Genomic DNA, 23,633 nt, shown 5'->3' on the forward strand with positions numbered 1-23,633 from the left:
ATCCACTTGAGGGTACTTAGGGAGCTGGTGGAAGTGCTCTCCAAGCCACTTTACATTATTTATCAGCAGTCCTTGTATCAGGGGAGGTTCCAGTCAACTGTCAGCTGGTAAATGTGATGCCCATCTACAAGAAGGGCTGGAATGAGGATCTGGAAAACTACAGGCCTGTCAGTCTGACTTCAGTGCTGGGGAAGGTTATGGATCAGATTATCTTGAGTGCCATCACAGAGTACCTACAGGGCAAAAAGGGGATCAGGCCCAGTCAGCATGTATTTATCAAAGGCAGGTCCTGCTTGATGAACCTGATCTCCTTCTACAATAAGGTGATGCACTCAGTGGATGAGGGAAAGGCTGTGGATATGGTCTACCTAGACTTCAGTAAGGCTTTTGACACCTTTTCTCACAGCATTCTCCTGAAGAAGCTGGCTGCTCAAGTCTTGGATGGGTGTATGATTTGTTGGGTTAAAAACTGTCTGGGTGGCCTGGCCCAAAGAGTTGTGGTGAATGGAGTTAAATCCACCTGGAGGTCAGTCACTAGGGGTGTCCCCCAGGGCTCAGTATTAGAGCCAGTTCTCTTCAATATCTTTAGCAATGAACTGGATGAGGGAATTGAGTGCACCCTCAGTACGTCTGCAGATGACACCAAGTTAGGTCCGGGTGTTGATCTGCTCCAGGGTAGGAGTGCTCTACAGAGGGATCTGGATAGACTGGACCGATGGGCTGAGGCCAACTGTATGAAGTTCAACAAAGCTAAATGCTGGGTCCTGCACTTGGAGCACAACAACCCCATGCAACACTACAGGTTGGGGAAAGAGTGGCTGAAAAGCTGCGCAGTGGAAAGGGACCTGGGGGTATTGGTCAATAGATGGTTCAATGTGGGCCAGCAGTGTGCTCAGGTGGCCAAGAAGGCCAACGGCACCCTGGTTTGGATCAGAAACAGTGTGGCCTGCAGGACTAGGGAAATGATTGTCCCTCTGTAGTTGGCTCTGGTGAGGCCACACTTCGAGTACTGTGTTCATTTTGGGCCTCTCACTATCAGAAGGACATCGAGGTGCTGGAGTGTGTCCAAAGAAGGGCAATGAAGTTGGTGAAGGGTCTAGAGAACAAGCCTTATGAGGAGCAGTTGAGGGAGTTGGGTTCTTTTAGCCTAGAGAAAAGGAGGCTCAGGGGAGACCTTATTGCACTCCACAGTTACCTTAAAGGAAACTATAGTGAGGTGGGGATCAGTCTCTTCTCCCAAGCACCAAGTGACAAGACAAGAGGAAATAGGGAGGTTTAGATTGGATATTAGGAAAAATTTCTGTACTGAAAGAGTACAGAAGATTATCTGATTATCTTAAAAATCATCTAATAATATCAAAGATCATCTAATTCGACCCCCCCTCCCCCTCCCCGCCATAGGCAGGGACATCTTCCACTAGATCAGGCTGACCAGGGCCCCATCCAGCCTGGCCTTGAACACCTCCAGGGATGGGGCATCCACAACTTCTCTGGGCAACCTGTTCCAGTGCCTCACCACCCTCTGAGTGAAGATGTCATTGATGTCAAGAAGTCATTGTCACTGACTGACCTGTTGATTATATGAATCATTTAACTTACGAAAAACCTTACTGTCCCCATTTACAACAAGGAGTGGAGATTGGGACTACCAATCAGAAGGTTTTTTTCCAAAGAACAGTAAAAAATGAGGTGTTAATCTGGAGAGAATCCTTTTTTCCAAGTGGAAGTAAAAATTGCATAAAGTTTTCTTCTTGTGACTAGAAGTCTAACATCTGTAAACAACGTTCTCCAAGCTCAGTCATGGAAAAATGTGAGACTCAATGTCATTTCTTCAGAGTTTTCCTTCAGGATAAATGGAAAGACCAAAATAAATCAAAATCTACAGAATCAGCACCAGATTATTCTCCTAATTTTAGGTTTATTAAGAGGAATCTGTGGCCAAAAATACATGTTTCAGGAGTTTACTTTTACATAAAGCTACCACTGAAATATATGACATGAGTTTCCAAAAAGATGGGTGGTTGCACAGTTATCTCCCTTATTAGGAAAACCACTTTATTTGCAGTTTCTGATCCTCACTGACCCAAAACATTTTTAAAGCCTGGGCCAGAATGTGTCATTTTAATCGATGTCACATTGGGATTTATTCTTCTACGCACTTTTCATTGCCCTCCCCAGAAACAACCAAGTCTCTTATCCTCTTCTTCTCCTACAAATGCTTGTCTTATACCTTCTGACCCATTACTTCTTCTGGCATGTATCTGATTTCAGTTGGAAGATGCAGAGCAGGGTGTTTGGTATTCTGCAAGGGCATATTCATCTGGAAAGGAAAAAAAGAAAGATGACAGTTGTATGAGAGTAAGAAATCATTCAGACCCCAGTCCCTGTGCATAAGATTAAGACATTATGCTGAATCAGAAAACGTCTTATAAATTTTGTTGTGGTCTGTCAGTCGTCAAGGCATTCAGTTGCAGTTCTGCACAGTCAGCGCCTAATGCACTTCTCTGACTGTGTTTGTGAGGACACATCATTACTGTGATGACATGCGATGTGGATTGGGTAGTACAACAGGCACTCCAGGGAGAATTCTCTGGATACTGCTGCTATTCTGCTGAGAGATAGTTCCCAAAGGTTATACCAATATTGAGAAAAGCTTGTGAGAACCTGAGGCACAGTTTTGATAACAAAACTGCCACAATTGGGTAATGCCTGATATATTTGTAGTTCCTTGAGGACATATCTAGAAAGGTGGTCAGGCTCTTAATATTCTAATTACGTGCTTAAGCTCCTGTTGAGTTCAGCAGGACTGTCATTCCTACTTAAGTATTTAAATTCCAGTATAGACTAGTTTTTTGACCACAGCCTACTGTGGTAATGTAAAGTTAGAGACAAGCTAGATGAGACAAGCTAGATTAGTGAAGTCATGAATGCTGTTGTATTTGGGTTACTGATTTTAACCATCATGTCCAAACTGGGGAAAGAAAGTGGAACCACGCTTCTTTCTGTATGTAATTTGTAAGAAAGCAACTCATGACGCATCACTTTCTAACCTGCTGTATGTTTAAATGAAGCAAGAAATGAAAAGATGGGGACATCTGCTATGTTTCTGCAAACCCTTTGCAGTCTAGTAACAAAAAGCAGAAAAATTGCTAGCTTGCTTCTCTAACAAAGAGAAATTAAAGCAGCAGAAACATGAAGAGAAGCTTGCACAGAGATAGTAAGGGAAAATCCACTGTCGTCACCTAGCAAATGCTGAGATCAGTACTTCGATTTTTTTCTTTTTTTTTTTTTCGTGCGTGTGTGTGTGTGTGTGTCTGCTGAGGTCACCTACCTGTTTCATAGTAATCATAAATATGTACTGGTGCTGGCTTGATATTTGACACAGGCAGGCTTTGCTCCACACTGAAGGAGAAGCTAATTGCTTTCTGGGAGAGCTGGAAATGGCAAGACAAAAAGATGAGGACTTTTTCTTTACATGTCTGCTCCTGAGGCTAAGGTTGAGTAGATGCATTTCGGTCAGACTAGGTGACAAAGTACCATTCTACAATTCTCTCCAGGTTGTAATCTTTATATCAAATCAGACAATTGTTTAACTGTTGTTGGTAAACATGTTTCATTGCTAAACCTGTGAGCTATTTTCCTTCCTTTTCATACTTCCATTGCCTATAATACAACCATTCTGTGATTACTGAAGCTTTCAGCACATCACCATTCTTCCTCTCACTGAAAATTACTGTTATTTTCTTTCCTTGCTCTTTCCCAGCTAAAACCACCTTCCTGTGAACCTTCCCATTTTTTTTCTCTCTAATCACATTGAATTCAAGACCCCCAACCTCCCCTATTGTTTTGTTCCTCATTCCATACTCTTGCAGCCAGACCCAAACTTTCCTCCTTGCTCCTCTTCCTCATCTTCAAGCTTTCTGCTGTATGTCTGGGACTGTGACCCTGCTTTCCTCTCCATTTCTTCTTGTTTTTATCTTGCTGATCTCTTTATAGGAATGGAGCCATGGACTGTAGAGCTTTCTGCAATACTGGTGCCCTGCTGGGTAAACCTTCCCATCTCAACATAGGCTCTCTGCGAATTCAGAATACTGCCTCTGAGCTTCCTTACTAGATCCTTGGAGACCAACTGATAATAATTATTGTATGAAAGGTAGATATAATTCATTTTGCTTCCTCACTCCTTCCCCTTTTGGTATTTTAAGATACCTTGTGTTTTGATTTTCATCCTTCTCTTTCGCTCCCTTTGTTAATGTCATTGGTGTGGGAGGATTCTTTTCATACATACCTCTCTCTAAAAGGGGATATTGACTTCCTGTGATACACTTTCAGCTTTCATCAAATGATGAAAAGTGTCACTTAGGGGCTCAGGAATATTATGTAGACCACGATTTTTTGCAACACGAAATGCAACTTTGCTATGTTTGCAAAATGTTATTTAATCACATAGCATTCTTCATGAAAAGTAGCAACAAAGCTCTTCACATTAGACTACAACTACTGTATTTCTAGGTAACTTACTTGAGGTTGGACAGGGTAAAGTCTCTTTAATTCTTTAAGGTTTGTATTCTTAATCTGTTTTTGATGTGATTTTTCTTTTATCTGGGAGCCTATTTTAAAATTCCAGTTTAACAAAACCCAAAAGAAACCTCCCAAACTTACCTTCTGAAGGTAAAAGAAGATGTGGTTGTTCTTGATGTCTACGCGATCCACAACAGAATCCTGGTATTGAAGCTATGAATAAGGCAAGTGATACCAATTTTAATGTAGGAGGTTTGCCAAGGAGACTTACAAATAGCTATACACTAGCAAAATGTTTAAGTGGTTGCTGTGCTCCTGTTGTGCCACCATGACATCTAGTGGCCAAAATGAAAAATGCAAAAAGTTGAGTGCTTTCATACGGTGGCAAGCGGAAATCAATCACAATGAAAAGTATCCTGGTTTTACTAGTCAGGTTTGGTGTGTGTGTCTCCTTATCAGCTTAAGCATAGTCTCATTTCAACGAGAATTTACAATCACACAATCATTTATGCATGTTGAACTAACTTGCTTTCTAGTGTAGTATATTTTTAAAAAAAATACAATAGCTCAAAAAAGGTTCAGAAAACCACATGAACAAAATTATTTTACAATAAAAAGACACAAAAATAAAACGTTTCAAATGTTAAAACCGGCTATTTTTGCCAAATGGATGCAAAGAGTGGGATGTCAATGATGTCATCATCAGGGGTTTTCATCTTCCAAAGAAAAGTTATGAATGTCTTACAGTTCTAGCCAAAAAAAAAAAAAAGAAATTCAGGCCTGAATGATGAGTGCTTTTAGATGCACCAAGCTATGAGAAGATTCTAAAATAAATTGCATTATTCTTTTTGTTTACATGGAGTTTAAGTTTCATGATTGCTAGTGTATATCAAAATGGACTAACAGATGAGTAAGTTATGTGGATTGGCAGCCAAGTATTGAAGCAGCCACAAGTCTGGGCCAAATACTGAAGAGAACAGAGGATCTGACTTGGAGGGACCAGAAGGTCTGGGTCTGTTACTGGAGACACTAATAAGGTCCTGGGGTCACATACTGGACAAGCCAGCAGTCTGGACTAGCTAGCAGAGAGACTTGTTTGTGTGTGTGTATGTATCTGCATGAGGCAACTGGGAAAACATACAAGTCCAGCTATATTAGTGACTATGTACCTAAGGTCTATGTATTGGAGGTACCCACCATGCATATGTGTAGGTGCAAGGGGTCTCAGTCCCAGACACTGGAGTGGCTGGAGTGGCCCTGAAGGTGTATATATGTCCAAGTGCCAGTATAAGGCAGTGTGTGGCAGACCAAGGAACCAGGGGCAACTACTGGTCAGACTGAGTGTCTGAGGCCCGCTACCAGAGGGTATTCCACACTGTGTTCATGCATATATGCCTATATCGCTTCTGCAAATGAGCTTTCATCCTGATCAGACAGAAAGAGGAACAGGATAAGGCCATCTGTGCTATATGTGCCTTTTCTGTTTCCATTGATCTGTGTGGCCAGTCATGTATAGATGTATAGATGTATTGTGTGCATGTGTGCCTACTGGGAATACATGCTCAGCCTTGCTTGCTGACTGGACTTGGGGACAGCAGTCTCACCTCTTTTGAGCTACTGAATTTGGCAGCCCCTAACAGATTTGCCTTCAGGAGATGAACAGCTGCAAATTTGACAGAGTATGTGACAGAAGACTATGACCAGGGACTTTGTAGAATCCCCATGGGTCCACAATTTGCTAATCAGTGACTATTTTTGTCAACTTCCTTTATTTTCAAGGTTTACCATTCACTTTGCTCCCATTCTTTACCTTTTTCAGGGAAGATCTATCGGGAACAAAACCTGAGAGCATCTTCACATCAATAATAGCCATGTTGGAGACATGGCGGTTCCCTGTGTAACTGAAACGAGAAAACCTCTATTAATGTCCAAATGAAGAGGAGACCGGTGAATGAAATTTTCAGCTATAACTCACAAACAACTCAGATAATCTCTATACTGGATGGTCCTGATGTTCCACTGGTTTACAGCAAGTGTGAGAAATTTAGTAGTGAAGCATGAGAGAGTTTCAGGATATTGTCTTGTTTGTCTTCCTGCAGGCGCACAATGACAATTAACTGCCCGTACTTAAATCCTCCCTTAGATATTTTACCAAACTGAGAATGCAAGAAGGTAGCTCAAGAAGAGGAAGTTACCTGGCAGAGATGACAAGGTCAAACTTTGGTGGGAAGTTGTTTGTGCAGGATACATTGGCTGGCTGTATGGAGAGAGAAAATCCTGCAAATTTGTTTGGTAGATGGACGTTGTATCTCAAGGTTGTCTAAAAGAGATGGAAAGCGTGAGATGGTCACAGATCTACAGATTTTGGTGGCTTTGGCATGAGGTATGGAAGGAAATGAGGTAAAGAGGGCCCCTGCTTAGTTCTCACCAGGGTTGTGGTGAGTTTCCAGCTTGCTTACCTGCAGATAGACACAGCCAGTGCCATTCACATCCATGCTGTAATTCCCTGGAACAGTGGGTAAGGAAGCCTGCTGCAGTAAGAAGCGGTTCTTGTCATTCACCTGGAAAGCCTTACTGGGGAACTGCATGAAGCTGACTTTGACTGTGTTATGGCTTTCCTTAGAGAAGGTCAGGTATCCATACTTGGCTAAAGCTTGGAGAGCAACAACAGTGTCCTGAAAAGAACAATAAGATCCCTAATTAGATAGATACACAGCTGTGAAATAGAGCATGAGATTAGCAAAGTTACTCTTTTCTGTTGTCAGTGATCAATCATAAAAGGAGGAGGCCTTTGTAAAGAGTTAAGGAGAGAAGCTACAAGTTCTGGGTTAATGGGATTGAATTATCCCAGAAAATCTGGTATAATGCTCTGTCAACAGTTACCCTTATCTTCTGCTAACTTGAAAATCGGGTAAATTCCCATTTCTGAAAACTAAAAAATGTATGAAGCTGCCTACAAAGACCATAATGTGCCCTGCCAAGGAGACTTATATGAGCACCATTTATCAAATATTATCCAAACAAATATGCAATGAAGAAGAAACATCATACTTTTGACATCCAGCTTGCAGGCTGGACTGTTCCCAGAATCTATTCTTTCTACCACACCCATTTGTCACCTGGCTGGACGAGAAACCTCCATATGGGTTCTGCTGTTTGACAAGCCAGTACACGATGCGAGCAATGTATGATAAGTCATCTGGAGTGAGTTCGGCTTCGTTGAGCAATGCCAGCAGCACATAGCTGGTCATTTCAATCTCAGCAGAAGGGGCACGGGAATAGAAGTCGGGGTAATGTTCTGCTGGTGGCTTATTTTCTCTCTGCCAGTGAACTGAACTACCTGAAAAGAGAAAAGCAGGATGTAAAAAGCATGAAAATGTTACTTGCTGGTTAATTCACTGCAGAATCACGTGGGAGATAGGCATACAATTCCCCATCTTCCTTTACCTAAGAGCTTTTTTTCAGCCTATAACGTTCTAAGCTGTATGAGTTTTAGTTTAAGTACAGAAAAGAACACAGGAAGGGAAGGGGAAAGGAATTAATAAAGTGGAGATGTACAAGTCAAAGTGGGGGATGAAGTGGAGGCAGTGCAGCAGTAGGATGCCAATATGGTCATGGACTGGAGCACATGACATAGCAAAGGGAACTGGATTTGTCCAGCCTGTAGAAGAGAAGGCTAAAGGGAAAATTATGTGTAGTCTTCCACTACCTTGGACTGGAGTCTTCCTGACATCGATTACCACCTAGATTATTTCATAATTCTAAGAACGTCAGGCCACAGCTCAATCTTTTGTGAGGCCAAAAGACACAGAGAGAGAAGATCATAGAGATCATAAACTCAGTAGCATAGCAGACAGGAAATGAGAAGGGAGCAACATGAATGAGAATACTGTACATCGGAATAATTACATCATAACAAAGGCCATTCTATCAGCTGTACTGCCTGCATCATGGCCGTACTTCACTTACCATCTCTCGTAGCTCTTTTATCCAACTTCTCAAGGAAAAATTTGGATTTTTCCTCTTCACCAGCTAAGCCATAAACATAGGCAAAGAGGGCCTGGTTATACAGGTTGTGGATCCCATTGCTAAATGCAGTCTCCAAACAGTTCATGCCACTCTGAACTACAGGATGCTAGTAATACAAAATATAGTAGGGTTGTCAGGTTACTCGGGTTTGTGTCTCGGCATCTCTTTAAAGATCTTCATCACTTCTTAAGCTGCCATCACTGACACTTCATGCTAAAATATACACAGTCCATTACATGTTTAAGGGCCTACAGTGTGTCTTCTATAAAATGTGATCTTGCAGTAGTGTTGCCTTCTTTCTGCATTTATTTAGAGGCGGCATGACTAACAGAGCACGGTTTCTTTTCCTGACTTGTGAGATGATCTTATGCAGGTGAATCCTTTGACTCTTGGTTGCTCCATTTATAAAACAGAGAATATTTTTACAGAGTTATGTAAAGTATATTGAGCACTCACGATGAAGTACATTCTCTCAGATGGGTGTTATTACTCATTTGCTAGCTATAGCTATCAAGATAACTCTTCACCCTTTTAGCCTTACAGACTCTCTCTATGAGCACTGACTGCTTCAGCTCAGATATCACCACCGCACTGTTAACTGTAGTCTGACTGCAGCCTTACTTTATAGGAGTGGCACCAGGCTTCAGAGATTCTCACAAAGACATTGGGAACTAAGTCCACAAGGCTGAATCATCCTGTAAAATGTTTTTATCCTGTCTATCTCAGATACAGAAATGATGCCTCATCTTGCAGCTTCTAGTCTTGTAAAACTCAGTATGCTTAGAACGCATTTGTCAGACTGGGAACAATTCTCTTCTTCCCTATTTTACAGAAGAACAAAGGTTCAGGCCAGGGTCTCAAGGATATACAGGAAGTATATTACAGAGAACAAAACTGAGTTCTCATTCCCCCATACCTATTAAGTATTCCAGCCAGCTAAGTATTTCAAACAACATCTCATCATTTCCTTCCATTGTTAACAATGACACAGGAATATAGAAACATAACTTGGATATAAAGGCACGGATAAAGTTGTAGGAGTGGAGATTTGGATAGTTTGGTCTTTGGACTGGGAAAATTCAGAGAGAATTCTAGACTGGACTCTGGATGGAGTGGGCAAATTCAGTCTGGATTTTACACCTACATAGACTATAATTGTTTAACACAGTTGGATTCCTCAGGGATTTTACACCTTCAGATGAATTTATACAAACTAGATAAATAATTAATCTATAATACACATCAAATGTTTCTGGCAGCTGCAGAGTTCTGTAGACAGATTTCCTGAGCCGACCATACTGTCCTAGAATCAATATTTAAGACATAGATAAAAAATATGGATGAGAGGATTATGACTTGCACATTATTTGGTACGTGGCTGACCAGACTAATAAAAGATAACAGAATCAAATACCTACCTCAACAGAGTGTCCAGCCTCCAGCAATGCTGCCACGACATATGCTGTGAGTGAGTATTCACCTTCTTTTCCACCCTGAAGAAAACAAAAGCAAAAAATAGGTCAGTACAGCTATCCTAGAAAGAAATGAAATATGAATTCATTCATGGTCCAGATAACAGTTAGAGTAGAGATCAGAAGCAACTTCCATCTCCCTGTGTGCACAAGAACAAGAAAAATAAAGATCACTCAGGATAAAGCCAAAATTGTAATTATTTCTTTTTTGTCTGTTTGTTTGTTTTTTTGCTTTTACATGTCTTCAATAAAGCACATTATAGCCTGGGACTAAATGCAGTGGTGGAAAATAAAAGCTGAGACTTTTAGCTTAGAAAGTTCTTCTTGTTTCTACCCAATAATCAATAGAAGGCATAACAATCTTGCCCAGCTTATAAACGAACAACACTAGAGAACGGTACTAGGGAGAGTATGGGTGTGATGATAAATTTGGGTATGGCAGAAGTAATATAAATCAATCCCAGTAGCAGGACTGGAAGTTTCGGAATATACTGAACTCAGTTACCTTCAAAACATTGTTGAAATGTGACCCAACATTTTCAAAGCAGCCATCTGATTTCTGCTTGCTTGCCAGCCAGATCAAAGTTTGTGACTGGACGTTGTTGTCGATGTAGATGTATCGTTTGGCTTGTGCAAATGACTTGTACACAAAGGCAGTGAGCCTGCAGGTGAACCAGAAAGCAAATAGTTGTGAACAAGACAAAGAAGGCTTACCAGCAATTGGATATGCATAGAAACAAACATAGAATGAAATCCATAATGTCTGTGGTAAAAGAAACAAGTACTTTATAAGTTTTAAATAAATAGTTAAAATCCTGGTATTACAAACTGACATGAGATTTCTCTATTACTGTGCTAAAGCCATTCCTTCAGAACAGGGGTAAAGCATAGACACAGCTTGATGACTGATGATAGTAATTTCTTATCATAACTAACAGAACTATGAAATAATCTGTGTGGGACGGAACTTCTGTAAGTCTGCAGTCCCACCATCCGCTTAAACTAGGGCCAACTTCAAAGCTTGGTCAGGTTGCTCAGTGTCTTGTCTAGTCCAGGGATCCAGGGATGGAGATTTCCACACCCTCCCCAGGCACCTGGTTGAGTGTTGCACCCTTCTCCTGGCAAAGATTTTTTTCATTCTGTCCAGTTTTCCCTGTTGTAAATTTTGTATGGAAAAACTCTTTTCCTTACTCTGTGTACCTCTGATGAGTCCGACTGTCTTTTCTACAGATCTTCTCCTGATCTAGGCAGTGGAGGGCTGCACCTAGGTTATCCATTAGACTCCTCTTCTAGAGGCTGAACAAATCTAGTTCCTTGTCTCTCCTTGAACATTATGTGCTCCAGTCGATGATCATCTTATCATTGTTTTATTGCATTCTCTCCAGTTTATTAGTATCTCACTTACTGGGTGATCAAATTAACTGAGCTATGTCCATTTAGATGATTAAAAATAAAAACCAATTAAAATTTTAAACATGTTTCAAAGATTCTGAGCTAAGGAAATAAAAAGTGTCACCACTTACCACACACTCCCTTCCCCATCTCTTGTCCCAAAGGAGCTGTAGGATCCATCCCGGTGTTTGTATGATAGCTGCTTTTGGTAGCCTAAAAGTACAATAAAGAAGACATTTTCTTATCACAGAAAAGGACTAGTCCTGCTGTTTATTCAACTGAAGCAGTAAGACTTTGGTATTTAATATTAAGTACTACATGTCTGGTGAATAATATCAGCCATTAGGATTTCTAGCTACTTTTGCTCCTGAGAGTACCAAATGCTTGTTTGGGGTGCTGTCATTGACTGCTTATGTGCAGTACATGTGGCGCTAGAATTCAGAGATCCGTGTTCGCTATCTAGAGCTCAGTGCGTACAATCACAGTGATCACAATGGAAGAATGTGAAAGGCTCTCACCTGTAATTAAATAACCAGTACCCTTGGCTCTAATCTCTTCAGTCAGCTGTCCAGTTTTATTCAGATAATCAAGGGCATAGATGTTGGGTGTGAACAAGGCCATGTTCTGTTCTCCACAGCCATAAGGCATATGAAGGAGGTTTTCCATATTCCTCAGGGCTGTGCCCAAGATGTCTCCTGAAGAATGAAAGATATAAGGAGTTCAGTTCAGTTCAAATGTTTATTTTCTTACACAGTTTTTTACATTGTTTTATTTTACATTATTACGAGCTCATTATTTTGACACTCTATATGACCAACACAGAGTAAGCACAGTAACCAAAGACACAGCTTAGAAGAAAGACTGAAGTACCCCTACTTTGATTTTGATTTTTGATTTTGATACTGAATGCCTGCAAAACTGCAAATTTGGGAAGGAACCAATCGCTGGAATCATTGATGCTGACTGGTATGTTTTCTGAGAATTAGCTATGAATGCTTAGAAGGGTTAGAATTCCCTAGCCTTTACAATGTGCTTCCCATTTGGTGTGTACATATGAAAATGAGGTTTGGGGGTATGTTGCTGATGGGCTACAGAGGCTGTATTCCACAGTACCAACACACCACACACTGACCCAGACATGCAAAACAATTACTTTTAGAAAGCAATCTGAGTTCAGAACCTCATTGAGGAGAACTGTTGGTGTTAATAATGACTTTAAGGTTCGCAGAGCTGATTGGGATGTGTAAGTCTCATTCTATGGGTATTTATAAACTGACATATGTTTTTCATTATGCAAAAGTATAAATTTGAATTGTGCAGTCAGCATATCTCTGAAGTCTTCTTTCCAAGAAATAAAAATATGTTGGTTTTGTTTTTTCAGGAAGTCTGCTCTGGGTTAATTTTCAGCTGAATCTACTGTTTTACTACACATATACATACACATACTACACTATATGCTAATGCAATATCACCTGAAATGTAATATATTGAAATAATCTGACTATTTTGTTCTATCCTCTTTTGATACAATATGAGATAATTCTGAGCAACTTCTGTCTTTGACATTCTGGAAAGTAGAAAACATTTTTTCTAAATCCAGATGAAGTATCTCCTCAACTTTAGTTTTGCATATGTATACATGGTGGCACTGGGTTCATCACAAGGGAAAAATGCTTTACTTTTAATTTTAATCTAGATACTAAACTTACCGATGACAGAGAAATAAGCTCTGGCAGATCCCTCCACCAGGTTTCTTGGCAGGTTGAGAGACACTGGTTCAGAAACTGTTTTGCCTGACAAGAAAATATAACTAAGAATTGTTGAAAACATTTTCCTCCCCCCAGACCTTTACTTTCTATGCATTACTACAGTTATTATTTGCTGTCTTGGTAAAGAAACCACTGCAGAGCCCATGCCCAATGAGTCTAAGGTATCTCTGAAAATTCTGAATTGTAGCCCAGCTCCTTAACCCTGAGACCGTCCTTCCTCCCCTGGGAAGATCTCTGTTTTCATAGGAGAAAATCAAGAAGGCAGTGAAGTATTTCCATCAATTCCTTGGAATGGACGAATAAACTTGCCTTACCTTTTGTGCAAACTAGGGAGCTCTGAGTCAATTCTTTTTTGATACCTTCAGGCTGTTTGATTGCAGAGAAGTTGTCAGAGAGAGAAAAAAAGTGTAAAATATCACTATGAAATCAGGAACAATTAAGCAGTGTAAAGCATTACATGGAAGTGGCTATCCAGAGAATGCACCCTCCTGTACCCTGTCCTGCCCTGTCTCCACTGGAATATCTCTTGAGCCGTGGCTTACTCTCTTTTTTACACCACAGACTGTGCTGAGCACCATCCTTTGTAGAAAACAGTTATAAAATAGACGGTTCCAGCCTCTGAGAAGGACTTGAGGACAGTCATGTGCCTGCTGCTTTATGATGCTCAAGGTAAATCCCATTCCTTTCATATCTGTCCTTTCCTCCCCAGTATTACAGTCACAGGTGAAACGCACATACAGGTAAGGAATTAAATCTCCCTTATGGCTACAGCTCTGCTGACATTCAAGGAGTGTCAGGGCATGTATGCTCTTGGATGCCATGGATCATCGTGAATTCCACTCTTGGATTCATGTGGAGAAGCCCTACTGCACATAGCTCCATCTGTCAGCTGTCTTGTCTCCTCACACTAGCTAACTGCCTCTAACCCACAGCCATAGGCACTGAATTTTCCAAAAAGAAGAAACCCTATGCAGATTTTCTACTGTACCTCAACTTGTAATGTTTGAATCAGGGTGTCCTTGCGAATTATCCTCTCTTCTGAGGATGTGTTCTTTCCGGCACCCCTAGTATCCAGTTTGGCCTCAGCAGTAATTGTGAATTTCACCTCTCCTGGAGAGCCAGCCACCAGCCCAAGAAAAAAAAAGTTATTTTCAGTGTCTGCACTTAAACCTGGCTTTCACTGCCTCCTACTAGTCTGATTGACAGCTGATAAATGTATTCGCTCTGAAGGCAATGTAAACAAATTTCTTTAAAACGCCACGTCTGTCCACTAGTGGCAAAGAGTACTTGCCTAGGGACATAGTACAAGGGATGAAATAGGGATGGATCCTGGCTAAACAACTGACAGTACTCGCTATCAGTTTTTACCATCTTTTAAAGAAAAGTCCTATCTATGGTTCATTTTGAGAAGAATCTTTGCTAATTTAAGTTTTTGTTTGGTTTGTTGGTTGGTTGGGTTTTTTTGTACTTCAGCTTTTGAGGCACTAACATATATAAACTTATAAACTACTGTGATTGCTTTTTTTCTAAAAAGACAATGTTGACTTCAAGGCAGTGTAAATAGACACAACTGTAAAACTGTGGAGGAGCAATATCCTGTGTCTATTGAGAAACCACTGCAAAATTATTAGCAAATTTTATTCTTATTGGATACATTTCATTAGGTGTAAAACTGTAAACTGAAGGATCATAGGCACATGAAACCCTGCCAGTATTTCATACATAACGAGGCAAGTAAACAGTTCTTCCTAAAATAGACAGGAAATGAACAACTCACTGCTTTTTCAGTGCATATAAGAGAACTTTAGCAGAGGTCCAATATTAAATTTTTGACACAACTAATGGAGTCGTCCAAAAATGTTTGCCTGTGGATTATTGATGCTTCATTAAAGAGTGGGAGCAACAAAGGCAGAAAGATAAAATAAGGATAAATAAGGGTAACCAAAAGACAACCTTACCAAGACTGAGGGGGCTGACAGCCCAAATATAGGTTTTTCTTTCATTGGCACACACCCTTGCTATGTTTCCCTCTGGTGAAAGGACTTCTGCCTTGTAGTCACTCGACTCTGCCAGTATGGCACTGACCTGAGAAACAGAGAGAAAGAGCAAGATTACAAATGAAGTAGACTGTCCCTAAAGTTAAGCTGCAGGTCACAGAAGATGGTTACTTGCTGGAGAAGCTATTTGTCATCTGATTCTGAAGGATGGTGCTGGGAAATAAGGATGGAACATTTCTCTAAGGAGCCTGTTTCTTTTCTGCCCACTGTTAATGGCTGTTTTTTACAGAAGTGTGCTGAGATGTCTGTGCTCGTTTTATCAGTCAGGCCTTCTTATGACTAACTGCTACATACTACATGCTCGGTATGTATTGTTTTGTACAGCACTGTACCCATACCCTCTGCTCAAGTTCTTCCCTCAAGAGCAAAAATAACCGAATTGTGTAGGGATAAGGAGCAAACTGTGGACTAGCCGGCCTTTTCTGATGAATCAAGAATGGATCCTGGCAGAGAGGGTGAAAGAGTAATGTGTCAAGCTACAGCATAAGTTAAACACTTATTTCTGTATTTCTAATGTGTTATGCAGGATACAGAAGCAATGTTAGGAACTCTGGGAAACAGGCAAACCATATCAGAATTGAAAGGAGACTTGATGTACCTGTATGCATTTGTCGAGGTAATTGAAGATGTTGGCTATTAAATTAAATTTTTCCCCTCGAATGACAGAGTATGGCAAGGTGAGATCCACAAAGAATGGTTGGAATGCTGTCAGCGACACAGGTGAGGAGATGCCAAAGCCAACATCATTCTGCAAACAGAAAGCACTGGCTTTCCATTCTGTGATAGTGTCAGGAATGGTGTAAAAGACATTAGCCTGTCCACTGGAACTAAGGAAAACAAGAAAAACAGATTAAGAAGTTATCCTTGGCACTTTCAAGGCAAATTACAGAATAGGCCCCTGGCTGAGTTAGTCCTTCTGTTTTCATCTCAGTTTTTATGATATATCTCTCCATATTTTAAAAGATATAAAGCTGGAGGTAAAGATGAAGGTGTTGGTGAACTATGTTTTAAAAAGCACTTGGAAGAATACTTGGTTTTTTAAATTTAGAAATATCATTTGTAAATGTTGAATATATTGAAAAAAACAAAACAAAACAAAAAAGCATTTAGAACAGCCCCTGGATGTATAGTTAGACAGCGATATTCTCTTTGCAGAAGCTATTATAATCTGGAAAGAAAAACAAAATAACCTGAGTTTTCTGCTGGTGGAAATAAAAAATGTAATGAACAATAACAAGTTTTCCTCCTGTGTTTGCCTAAACAAATTCTCGTATTTTATTCTTAGCACTTATTCTTTCTCCCCATCAGAAGAACAGTAGCAGAGAAAAGAGCAGATATGAGTCACGGTTCAGGTAGGCTTGATACTGTATACAAGACTGGGATGTCAAAGGTCTGTGAGTACAATGGAAAAACGAGACTCATATCTACTAAGTAGACATACATTCCATTGATTCTTCCCAAAATTAATTTCAGCAAGATGCGGCAACTCAAAAATCCACAAGAGGTAAGAAATGAAGGTAAAAATACTCACTCAGTATGAATCAGATCCCAAATCCATGTCTCAGGGAAGTATTTCCGAACAGTGTTAACAAGGCTACTAGCAGTAATCCTTGACTCATCTAGGAAGATTGTGTATGGTTAAGTATACTATTAGAGAGGTCAGGCCAGAACAAACAATTAAATGAGATCTGAACTGCAATCAGATATGCTTAAGAGCATAAATGAACACTAAGTGTTCAATCGGAGCATTTTTCCATTTTTTCCCATAAGAAAAATGAAAACTCTAACAAATATACGGCATAAGAAGGAACTTTTTTTTACCTATTCTGTCTTCCCATGGGAAAATACTGGAAAATGTAGGTATTTTACAAGACACTTCACCTTTTTTCACATTGAAAGGTCTCATCTAGTTAGAAAGGCATTTCTTCGTCCTCTATCACTAGCTCTCTTCAATTTGCAAATGTCAACAGAGGCCAGAATTGTCACCAAAGTATATATTGCTTTACAAATCTCCCTTAGAACTCAATCATTTTACCCTGCCCAGACAAGTAAACTAGAGCTGAATATCCACTCAACTGGAAAACTACTTTGATTAAGATGGCCAAACTACATGACTGAGATTAGGAACCTAAGACCATGGTTCTGTGGACTTGGATGAGATGTTAAACAAACAATGTAGCATGGAGGTGCTTTCAATTTCCTCAGACTTGCTAGTTATATCATGGAAATGATAGTACTTTGCTATTTTGCTGAAATTAGAATCATAGAATCACAGAATCATAGAAAAAAAATAGGTTGGGAGGAACTTCTGGAGTTTTCTAATCCAATCTCCTTGAAGAAGGACAAACTTCAGTCAGCTCATGTTGCTCAAGGGTCTTGTTCAGCTCAGTTTTGAAAACCTACAGGGATGGAAATCCCAAAACTTGGAGAACCTCTTCCAGTGCAGCAAGGCTCTCATGGGGAAGAACTTCTTCCAAGTGTTGAACAGTAATTTCCCTTATGGTAACCTATGACAATCACTTTTGCTCTTTTGCTGTGAAAACTTAACTAGGAGAAAAGAAAAAAAAAATCATACCATTTGCTGATATATAAAGTTCTATTGAGACTATTTGCTAAGTATGCTGAATGCTGTGTGAATTCTTAACATTGGGAATTTGCATTATTTTTCTGCATTGGCATTTCCTTTTATTTAAAAGGAATATATATATTTAAATATTTAATTGTGAGTTAGTGAAAAAAAATAAAAACCTTGAAAAACTATCAATTTTGAAAGTAGCGTCCCAATATTCTCTGTCTTTCCCATATTCACCCTGTAACTAAGTGAGAGAGAAGTGACTTCACTTCTGTGAGGACTGTCAGCAGGAGATCACCAGAGGCAAACTGTGAAACAGACCTATTTCCCAAAAAGCTCAGCATGCTATCTGTTATTTTCTACATGCAGCAGTTTTGAAGACTAGGCATACTGGGAATGGAGACACATCATGAACTTTCTTTTACCTGCGCCATAGGCACCACCACCGACACCATGTTCTAAAAAGATATGGTCATCTCCTCGATCTGACCTGTCTTCGTTGCACAGAACTGGCTTCCGCAGCACAGAGTTGGTGAAAACCTTCAGGCCCATATCCTGAATGTAAAAGAATCAATTAATTTTGTCACTCAGTGCATATACTAGCTATCATGCTATGCTATGCTATACTACGCTATGTTTCCCAGCTGGGTTATCATCCCTCATCTTTCTCCTCCCTCCTCACATGCCAGCCATTCAACCTTGAATGTCACAGGTCACTCTTCTCCCCTACCTCTATGTCATTTCTGTGATGCAGACACCTGGTGTTCTGTGAAGAGCAGTACCGATGGGGTTCATTGCAACTGGACAAGGAAAGTCATGGAGACATCCATGGAAACCAGTGGCCTGCATAATGGACTCGGATCTTTACTAGGAATGCCTGAGATCATGAGCCAAGGTCATTGTCCTGTTTAGGAAATGTGTGCTGAAACATGGGCAGGATCCCAGTGAACATATCTAATAGTGATTCTCAGTCTTCCCAAGTAAGACGTAGGGTTGAGAAGGCACGAACTGTGTGACTGGAGGCTTAAGGCAGTTCCAGGGATCAGAACCACCACCTGAGAAAGTTTAATGCTAATGTGCATGAATTCTTCTGGACTACTTCTCACTTAAAGAGCCACATAAAGCACATACCCTGAAAATCTTGTAGGCATCACCATCACGACTGACATTGACAGGTTCATAGTACAAGCCATCAAAAAAGGTGGTTTTGACTGGGGTACACTCCTGGGTCTTGTCATCTTGCAGGTTGAGTCCATTGTAGTAATAGCCATGTAAATCACTCAAACGAAGCCGGTAGTACACCTAGGAGGTGAGAACAACAGATGTAAAAACAAGGAAAGGTCCCAGGCAGGTGCAAAATTCTACTTCACCAAAGCCCTTGACTTTGGTGAGCCAGCTCTAAGACAGTGATACAGTATAAGGACTCTCTCTGTTATACCATGAAAAACTTTCATGACTGCAGACAGAAAATGTAGAAAGTCCAGTGAAAACAATGTGACAGGATTTACAGTGCAGTCCATTCTAAAGCATCCTCATTGTGCAGCATGTACCCACTCTCTCACTTCAAGACAAAACTGTCTCTGAAAGCATGAAATGAGCAGGATCTCTATAGTTTTTTGAAAGTATGGGTCTTTCTTTCTTTCTCCTTTCTTTTTCTTCCTTCCTTCCTTCCTTCCTTCTTTCTTTCTTTCTTTTTCTTTCTTTCTTTCTTTCTTTCTTTCTTTCTTTCTTTCTTTCTTTCTTTCTTTCTTTTTCTTTCTTTCTTTTTCTTTATTTCTTTCTTTCGACATACTGTTAAAACGTGTAATGCTGCCATGCATTACAAAATTAAATATTACACTACCAGCTTTGAAGTGTACAACTGCTATATATATATTTTTTTTAATCACTGAGGTGTCTGTTTATATACGAAAAAGAAAAACACAGCCAGCAACAGAGAGATTATAGGTGGGCATTGGAACTGTCATTCTGGATGTCCCTAGATTAAAAGAACAAAACCCGGGGGATGTAGCTTACGCTCTCAGCAGATAACTCTCGCTCAGGCTGAAGAAGAAAGACACTCTGATCGACAGCTCTCAGAGCACAGTAGGAGTTGGCAGCAGCTTCAAGGTGGAGACTGATATTAGAGCCTGGGAGACCCTGCTTCTCAGAGAATTTGAGCCGGAGCTGGAAAAGAATAAATCAAAGACAAATAGAAATTAGGAGAATCAGCTTGGCACATAGATCTAAATCTTGCCTTTCACCAGCACTCATGCTATTCTCTATTCTCTGTGGGGCAAAGCTCCTGCTGTTAGACAGCCCTTCTGAATCAGTGAAATTCACTGAAATTCAGTGAAAATTCCTAATCACTATAATTTCCTAGTCATCTCTTCCTCCCCACTCTATTGAGAACTTAGTCTGAGTCTAAACATATGTGTCAATTCCAGGGACAGCTTGTCAAGTTACAAGGCACATCTGTACCTTTTCCATTCCTAAATGCCATCCTGAATGCAGAGCTCATAATGAAGTCATTCCCTAACTCTTCCCTCAGGAAAAAAAAAAAAAAAAAAAAAGGACAGGTGTAACCCTTATAAGAAAGCAAAGGTTTTCACCTTGTTCTTGAAGCATATATCACTGCGTATCCAGGTGCTGTCAGCCACTATTTCCCCATGAGGATGCACTGTGTAGAGCAACAGTCTGGCACTGGGGGCAAGTTTCTCACTGACAGTCAATGTAATGGAGAATGTACCTCTGGGAGCTGTGGAAGAAACATGGAACAGGGGAAGAGAGACCAACAAAAGAGATTAGACATGCCTCAGCTTTGGTGGAAGGACTACATATTTGTTCATAACCTACCTGCACCTGCAACTTTTAAAACAGGGATGCTGGATACTGAGAGGTTGATCTTTCAGTGGCTGAGGAAAAACTCCTATCAGCAAAATGCCAGATACAAACTAGACAATGCTGAGAGCAGTATACTTTGCGAAAAGGATTCTGAGCTCAGTATAAGCTGGACAGCAAAATCTGGGCATGATTGCTACAAAAAGAGCAAAACTTTGCCTTTGGATCTCAAACCTAGAACTTCCTATATCAGATGAGATAGACCAGTTATATAGACCAGATAAGAGAACATTCTTTTAACACTAAGAACTATGAAGTTCTTGTCAATACGGATGACAGCTACTAGAGCAGGGACTAAGCTTTCAAATATATTTTGGTGAGTTACACATTATCGCATACCTTACTATTGGTTAGCCACCAATACTATGGGAAAACCACATGGCTTCAAGCTGATTTAATGAAGGGAGAACCATGTGACATGACTGCTTTTTGATGAATAGGATGCCTCTCTGTAAACTGTGGTGAAATACATACTGTGCAGCCATAGTGTCTGAGTACCCGGAGAAAGACCAAAGATGGCAAATACTAAACTACAAGTCCTATATGTAGAGTGAGGCTTACTTAAGACACCTACTGAAGACTGGAAATGGACCTGGTTCTGCAAGAAAATATGTTTTTAATAATGAAAAAAAAAAATTAGTTCTATTTGTTGCATTTGCAGGATTAAATACTTTTCATTCATTGGAGATTTCCAAAACTTCAATGAATTCCAAGCAGTTAATTGCTAAATATCCCTCTCAAACGGGACACACATTCTTTAAACTTCGGAAAGTTTTAATCTTCTAATTGGTGAAGGCTTGAATGTCACAGAGTAACTGAAATTGTAAATACTCCTTGAAATAAAGAGATAAAGGAGAAATAAAACAGAAAAGGTTACATTCCTCCTGTTTTCATCTTTCAACTAACAAGATCAATTTGATTATTATATGGAGTGTTAGTTAGAATCTGCATCAAAAGTGAATGATACTGTAAGTGGTGAAAGGAGATGAAGTTTAAGAGCTAACACCTGATTTAGCTGTAGTTTTCTGCTTTCATCCCATCTTGCATAACTTGCTAATGCTCTGCTGCTGGGAATGATGCTTTGAAGTAACAGCAGTAATACAGCCTAGAACTTACCATGAGAGATGCTGACTTGCTTTTGGCCACTGAGAACAATTTTTCCTTTTGCCGTCACCTAAGCATAGAAAAAACGTATGAGACGGAATCAAAAGCACCTCCTACTTTCCCCCACGAAATCATTGATATTGAGTGGTATTCTGAGAGGTTTCAGGGGCTATCAAGTCGAACTGTGATTTATAGCCACTGGCTGACCTGGAGATTTCTGCCTTATAGAGTGTTCAAGAGAAGGTGGAAGAAAAGAGGCATTGTGGGAATTGAGATAGCACTTACCACATAGTAGAAGTTTGTGTGGTTGGCATTCCTATACCCTTTTCTGTTCAGGACATAGTGAACGTTGACCTTTCTCTGCTGGCCACAGCTTAGTTTCTCCCCCACTGGCTCAATTCTTACAAAGCTGTTGGTCCGTGAGTAGAAGCGACGGACAAAGAACAAGGCTTGGGGTTCATTGTCATTTCTCCACATCAAGAAGTCTGCACAGTCATCTGGTGCCTGCCTGGCCTATGATGCAGAAGAGGTATACATGAGGAATCAACAAAGTGGAAAATAATAAATTGGCAGGTGAGACACAAAGGCATCTTCCCCCTAAAATATTCTGTCGGGAAATTGATTTTGTGGGGTTGTTTAAGCTAAGAGCAAGAGCTGGTGTGAAAAATTTGTGTTCCTTGAGTCCACAGTGGAAGCATTTCCGGATACCTCAATATATCTACACATCCATGGCACATTGCAGGAGGAAGGTTATTTCAGATTCTTGATGGACTGGGACAGGTTGTTAGGACTTAACGTTGAGTTGGAATGGCTTTGGTCTCAAACACCATGCTGATTCTCACCTCCTCCCATCAAAACAGAGAAAAGGCATGAGAACATGAGAAGAACATATTGTGGTAATGGGCATGGACGTCTGACAGCAGAAATGCAGGGAAGAAGGTGGGTGTGCAACCAAGCTGTGTGGGGAAGGCAGGGCAGGCTGTGAGGAAGGTCCTCTAGTCCACAGAATAAAAAGAAGGAAGACGGCAGCAGAAAGGGCTTCTGAGCTGAGGAAAAAGTAGGGAGGTGATGAAGATCACTGCAGCCAAAACGCTCCTGAGGTGCAGTCTGCTGCTTCTCAGGAATTAACATTTTCTCATACTAGTTTTGCACAAGTTGCAGGTGTTGGTGGACTAAGTGCCTGCTTTCCTCACCTGAAACAATTCTGCCAACATCCACTGTTTGCTTCTAATTCCTCTCTCTGATGAAGTATTTTTTCAGGAATTAGACTGGGGCTTATACTTACTCTCAGCTTAAAACTGGGATCAAAGAATTCAGACGTGTTGATGGAAAAGGCAGCAATGCCATTCTTGTCAGTAGTATAGTTGGCATGGTATTCTCCATTGACCTCCAGCACGACTATCCTGTTGGCAAGAGGCTTGTCATCCGTATTTGTCACACTGATCTGAACACAAAAAATACACAAAGGATTCAGGTTAAAAAATAAAAAAAGAAAAAAAAAAAAGAAAAATGGTGAGAAATTCTGTGCTCACCAGAGGATAATAACTTAAGCACTAAGGACATTTGCAGGGAGTAGAAATCAAGAGTGAAATGTATTTAAGAGGCAAATGGGTAACCTGTAGAATTCAGTAAGCTTCTGGACATCCATATACAACCTTCCTTCTGCACTGCTTATAAGGACAATTCTGAATAGCTCATCCTCATTTCTGTGCCTAGGTTTATCCTGAATGTGCAGGTTGGGAAGAATTTGGGTGTGCTCTAGCACTTGTATTGCTCTAAGTAAACATCCCCATGACTGTGTGATGCAATGTAGGGTAAATTTTGCCTTCAGTTTAGG

The 23,633-nt window shown here is 40.4% G+C and overlaps 1 protein-coding gene across 2 annotated transcripts in view; it reads right to left on the reverse strand.

Annotated features, from left to right (window-relative positions):
- Positions 1 to 1,665: 1,665 nt before the first annotated feature.
- Positions 1,666 to 23,633, reverse strand: part of LOC121078597 (ovostatin-like) — a 30,066-nt gene continuing 8,098 nt past the window's right edge. The window contains exons 11-36 of one of the 2 annotated variants that reach the window (XM_040574959.1): positions 23,082 to 23,240; positions 22,082 to 22,309; positions 21,809 to 21,866; positions 20,404 to 20,549; positions 19,829 to 19,978; positions 18,944 to 19,114; positions 18,238 to 18,367; positions 16,772 to 16,859; positions 15,839 to 16,067; positions 15,142 to 15,268; positions 14,172 to 14,293; positions 13,498 to 13,549; positions 13,124 to 13,207; positions 11,933 to 12,109; positions 11,546 to 11,627; positions 10,528 to 10,684; positions 9,969 to 10,043; positions 8,491 to 8,656; positions 7,641 to 7,861; positions 6,981 to 7,196; positions 6,717 to 6,841; positions 6,332 to 6,422; positions 4,663 to 4,734; positions 3,332 to 3,434; positions 2,231 to 2,320; positions 1,666 to 1,842 (exon numbers count right to left, since the gene is read on the reverse strand). In XM_040574959.1, the coding sequence (XP_040430893.1) occupies positions 2,268 to 2,320; positions 3,332 to 3,434; positions 4,663 to 4,734; positions 6,332 to 6,422; positions 6,717 to 6,841; positions 6,981 to 7,196; positions 7,641 to 7,861; positions 8,491 to 8,656; positions 9,969 to 10,043; positions 10,528 to 10,684; positions 11,546 to 11,627; positions 11,933 to 12,109; positions 13,124 to 13,207; positions 13,498 to 13,549; positions 14,172 to 14,293; positions 15,142 to 15,268; positions 15,839 to 16,067; positions 16,772 to 16,859; positions 18,238 to 18,367; positions 18,944 to 19,114; positions 19,829 to 19,978; positions 20,404 to 20,549; positions 21,809 to 21,866; positions 22,082 to 22,309; positions 23,082 to 23,240 (3,282 nt within the window). In that variant the 3' untranslated portion in view covers positions 1,666 to 1,842; positions 2,231 to 2,267. Of the gene's footprint in view, positions 1,843 to 1,862; positions 2,321 to 3,331; positions 3,435 to 4,662; positions 4,735 to 6,331; positions 6,423 to 6,716; positions 6,842 to 6,980; positions 7,197 to 7,640; positions 7,862 to 8,490; positions 8,657 to 9,968; positions 10,044 to 10,527; positions 10,685 to 11,545; positions 11,628 to 11,932; positions 12,110 to 13,123; positions 13,208 to 13,497; positions 13,550 to 14,171; positions 14,294 to 15,141; positions 15,269 to 15,838; positions 16,068 to 16,771; positions 16,860 to 18,237; positions 18,368 to 18,943; positions 19,115 to 19,828; positions 19,979 to 20,403; positions 20,550 to 21,808; positions 21,867 to 22,081; positions 22,310 to 23,081; positions 23,241 to 23,633 lie in introns of those variants that run through there. The other variant, XM_040574950.1, reaches the window with a different exon arrangement.

This window comes from Cygnus olor, chromosome 1, assembly GCF_009769625.2.
Source record: "Cygnus olor isolate bCygOlo1 chromosome 1, bCygOlo1.pri.v2, whole genome shotgun sequence".
Taxonomy (NCBI): domain Eukaryota; kingdom Metazoa; phylum Chordata; class Aves; order Anseriformes; family Anatidae; genus Cygnus; species Cygnus olor.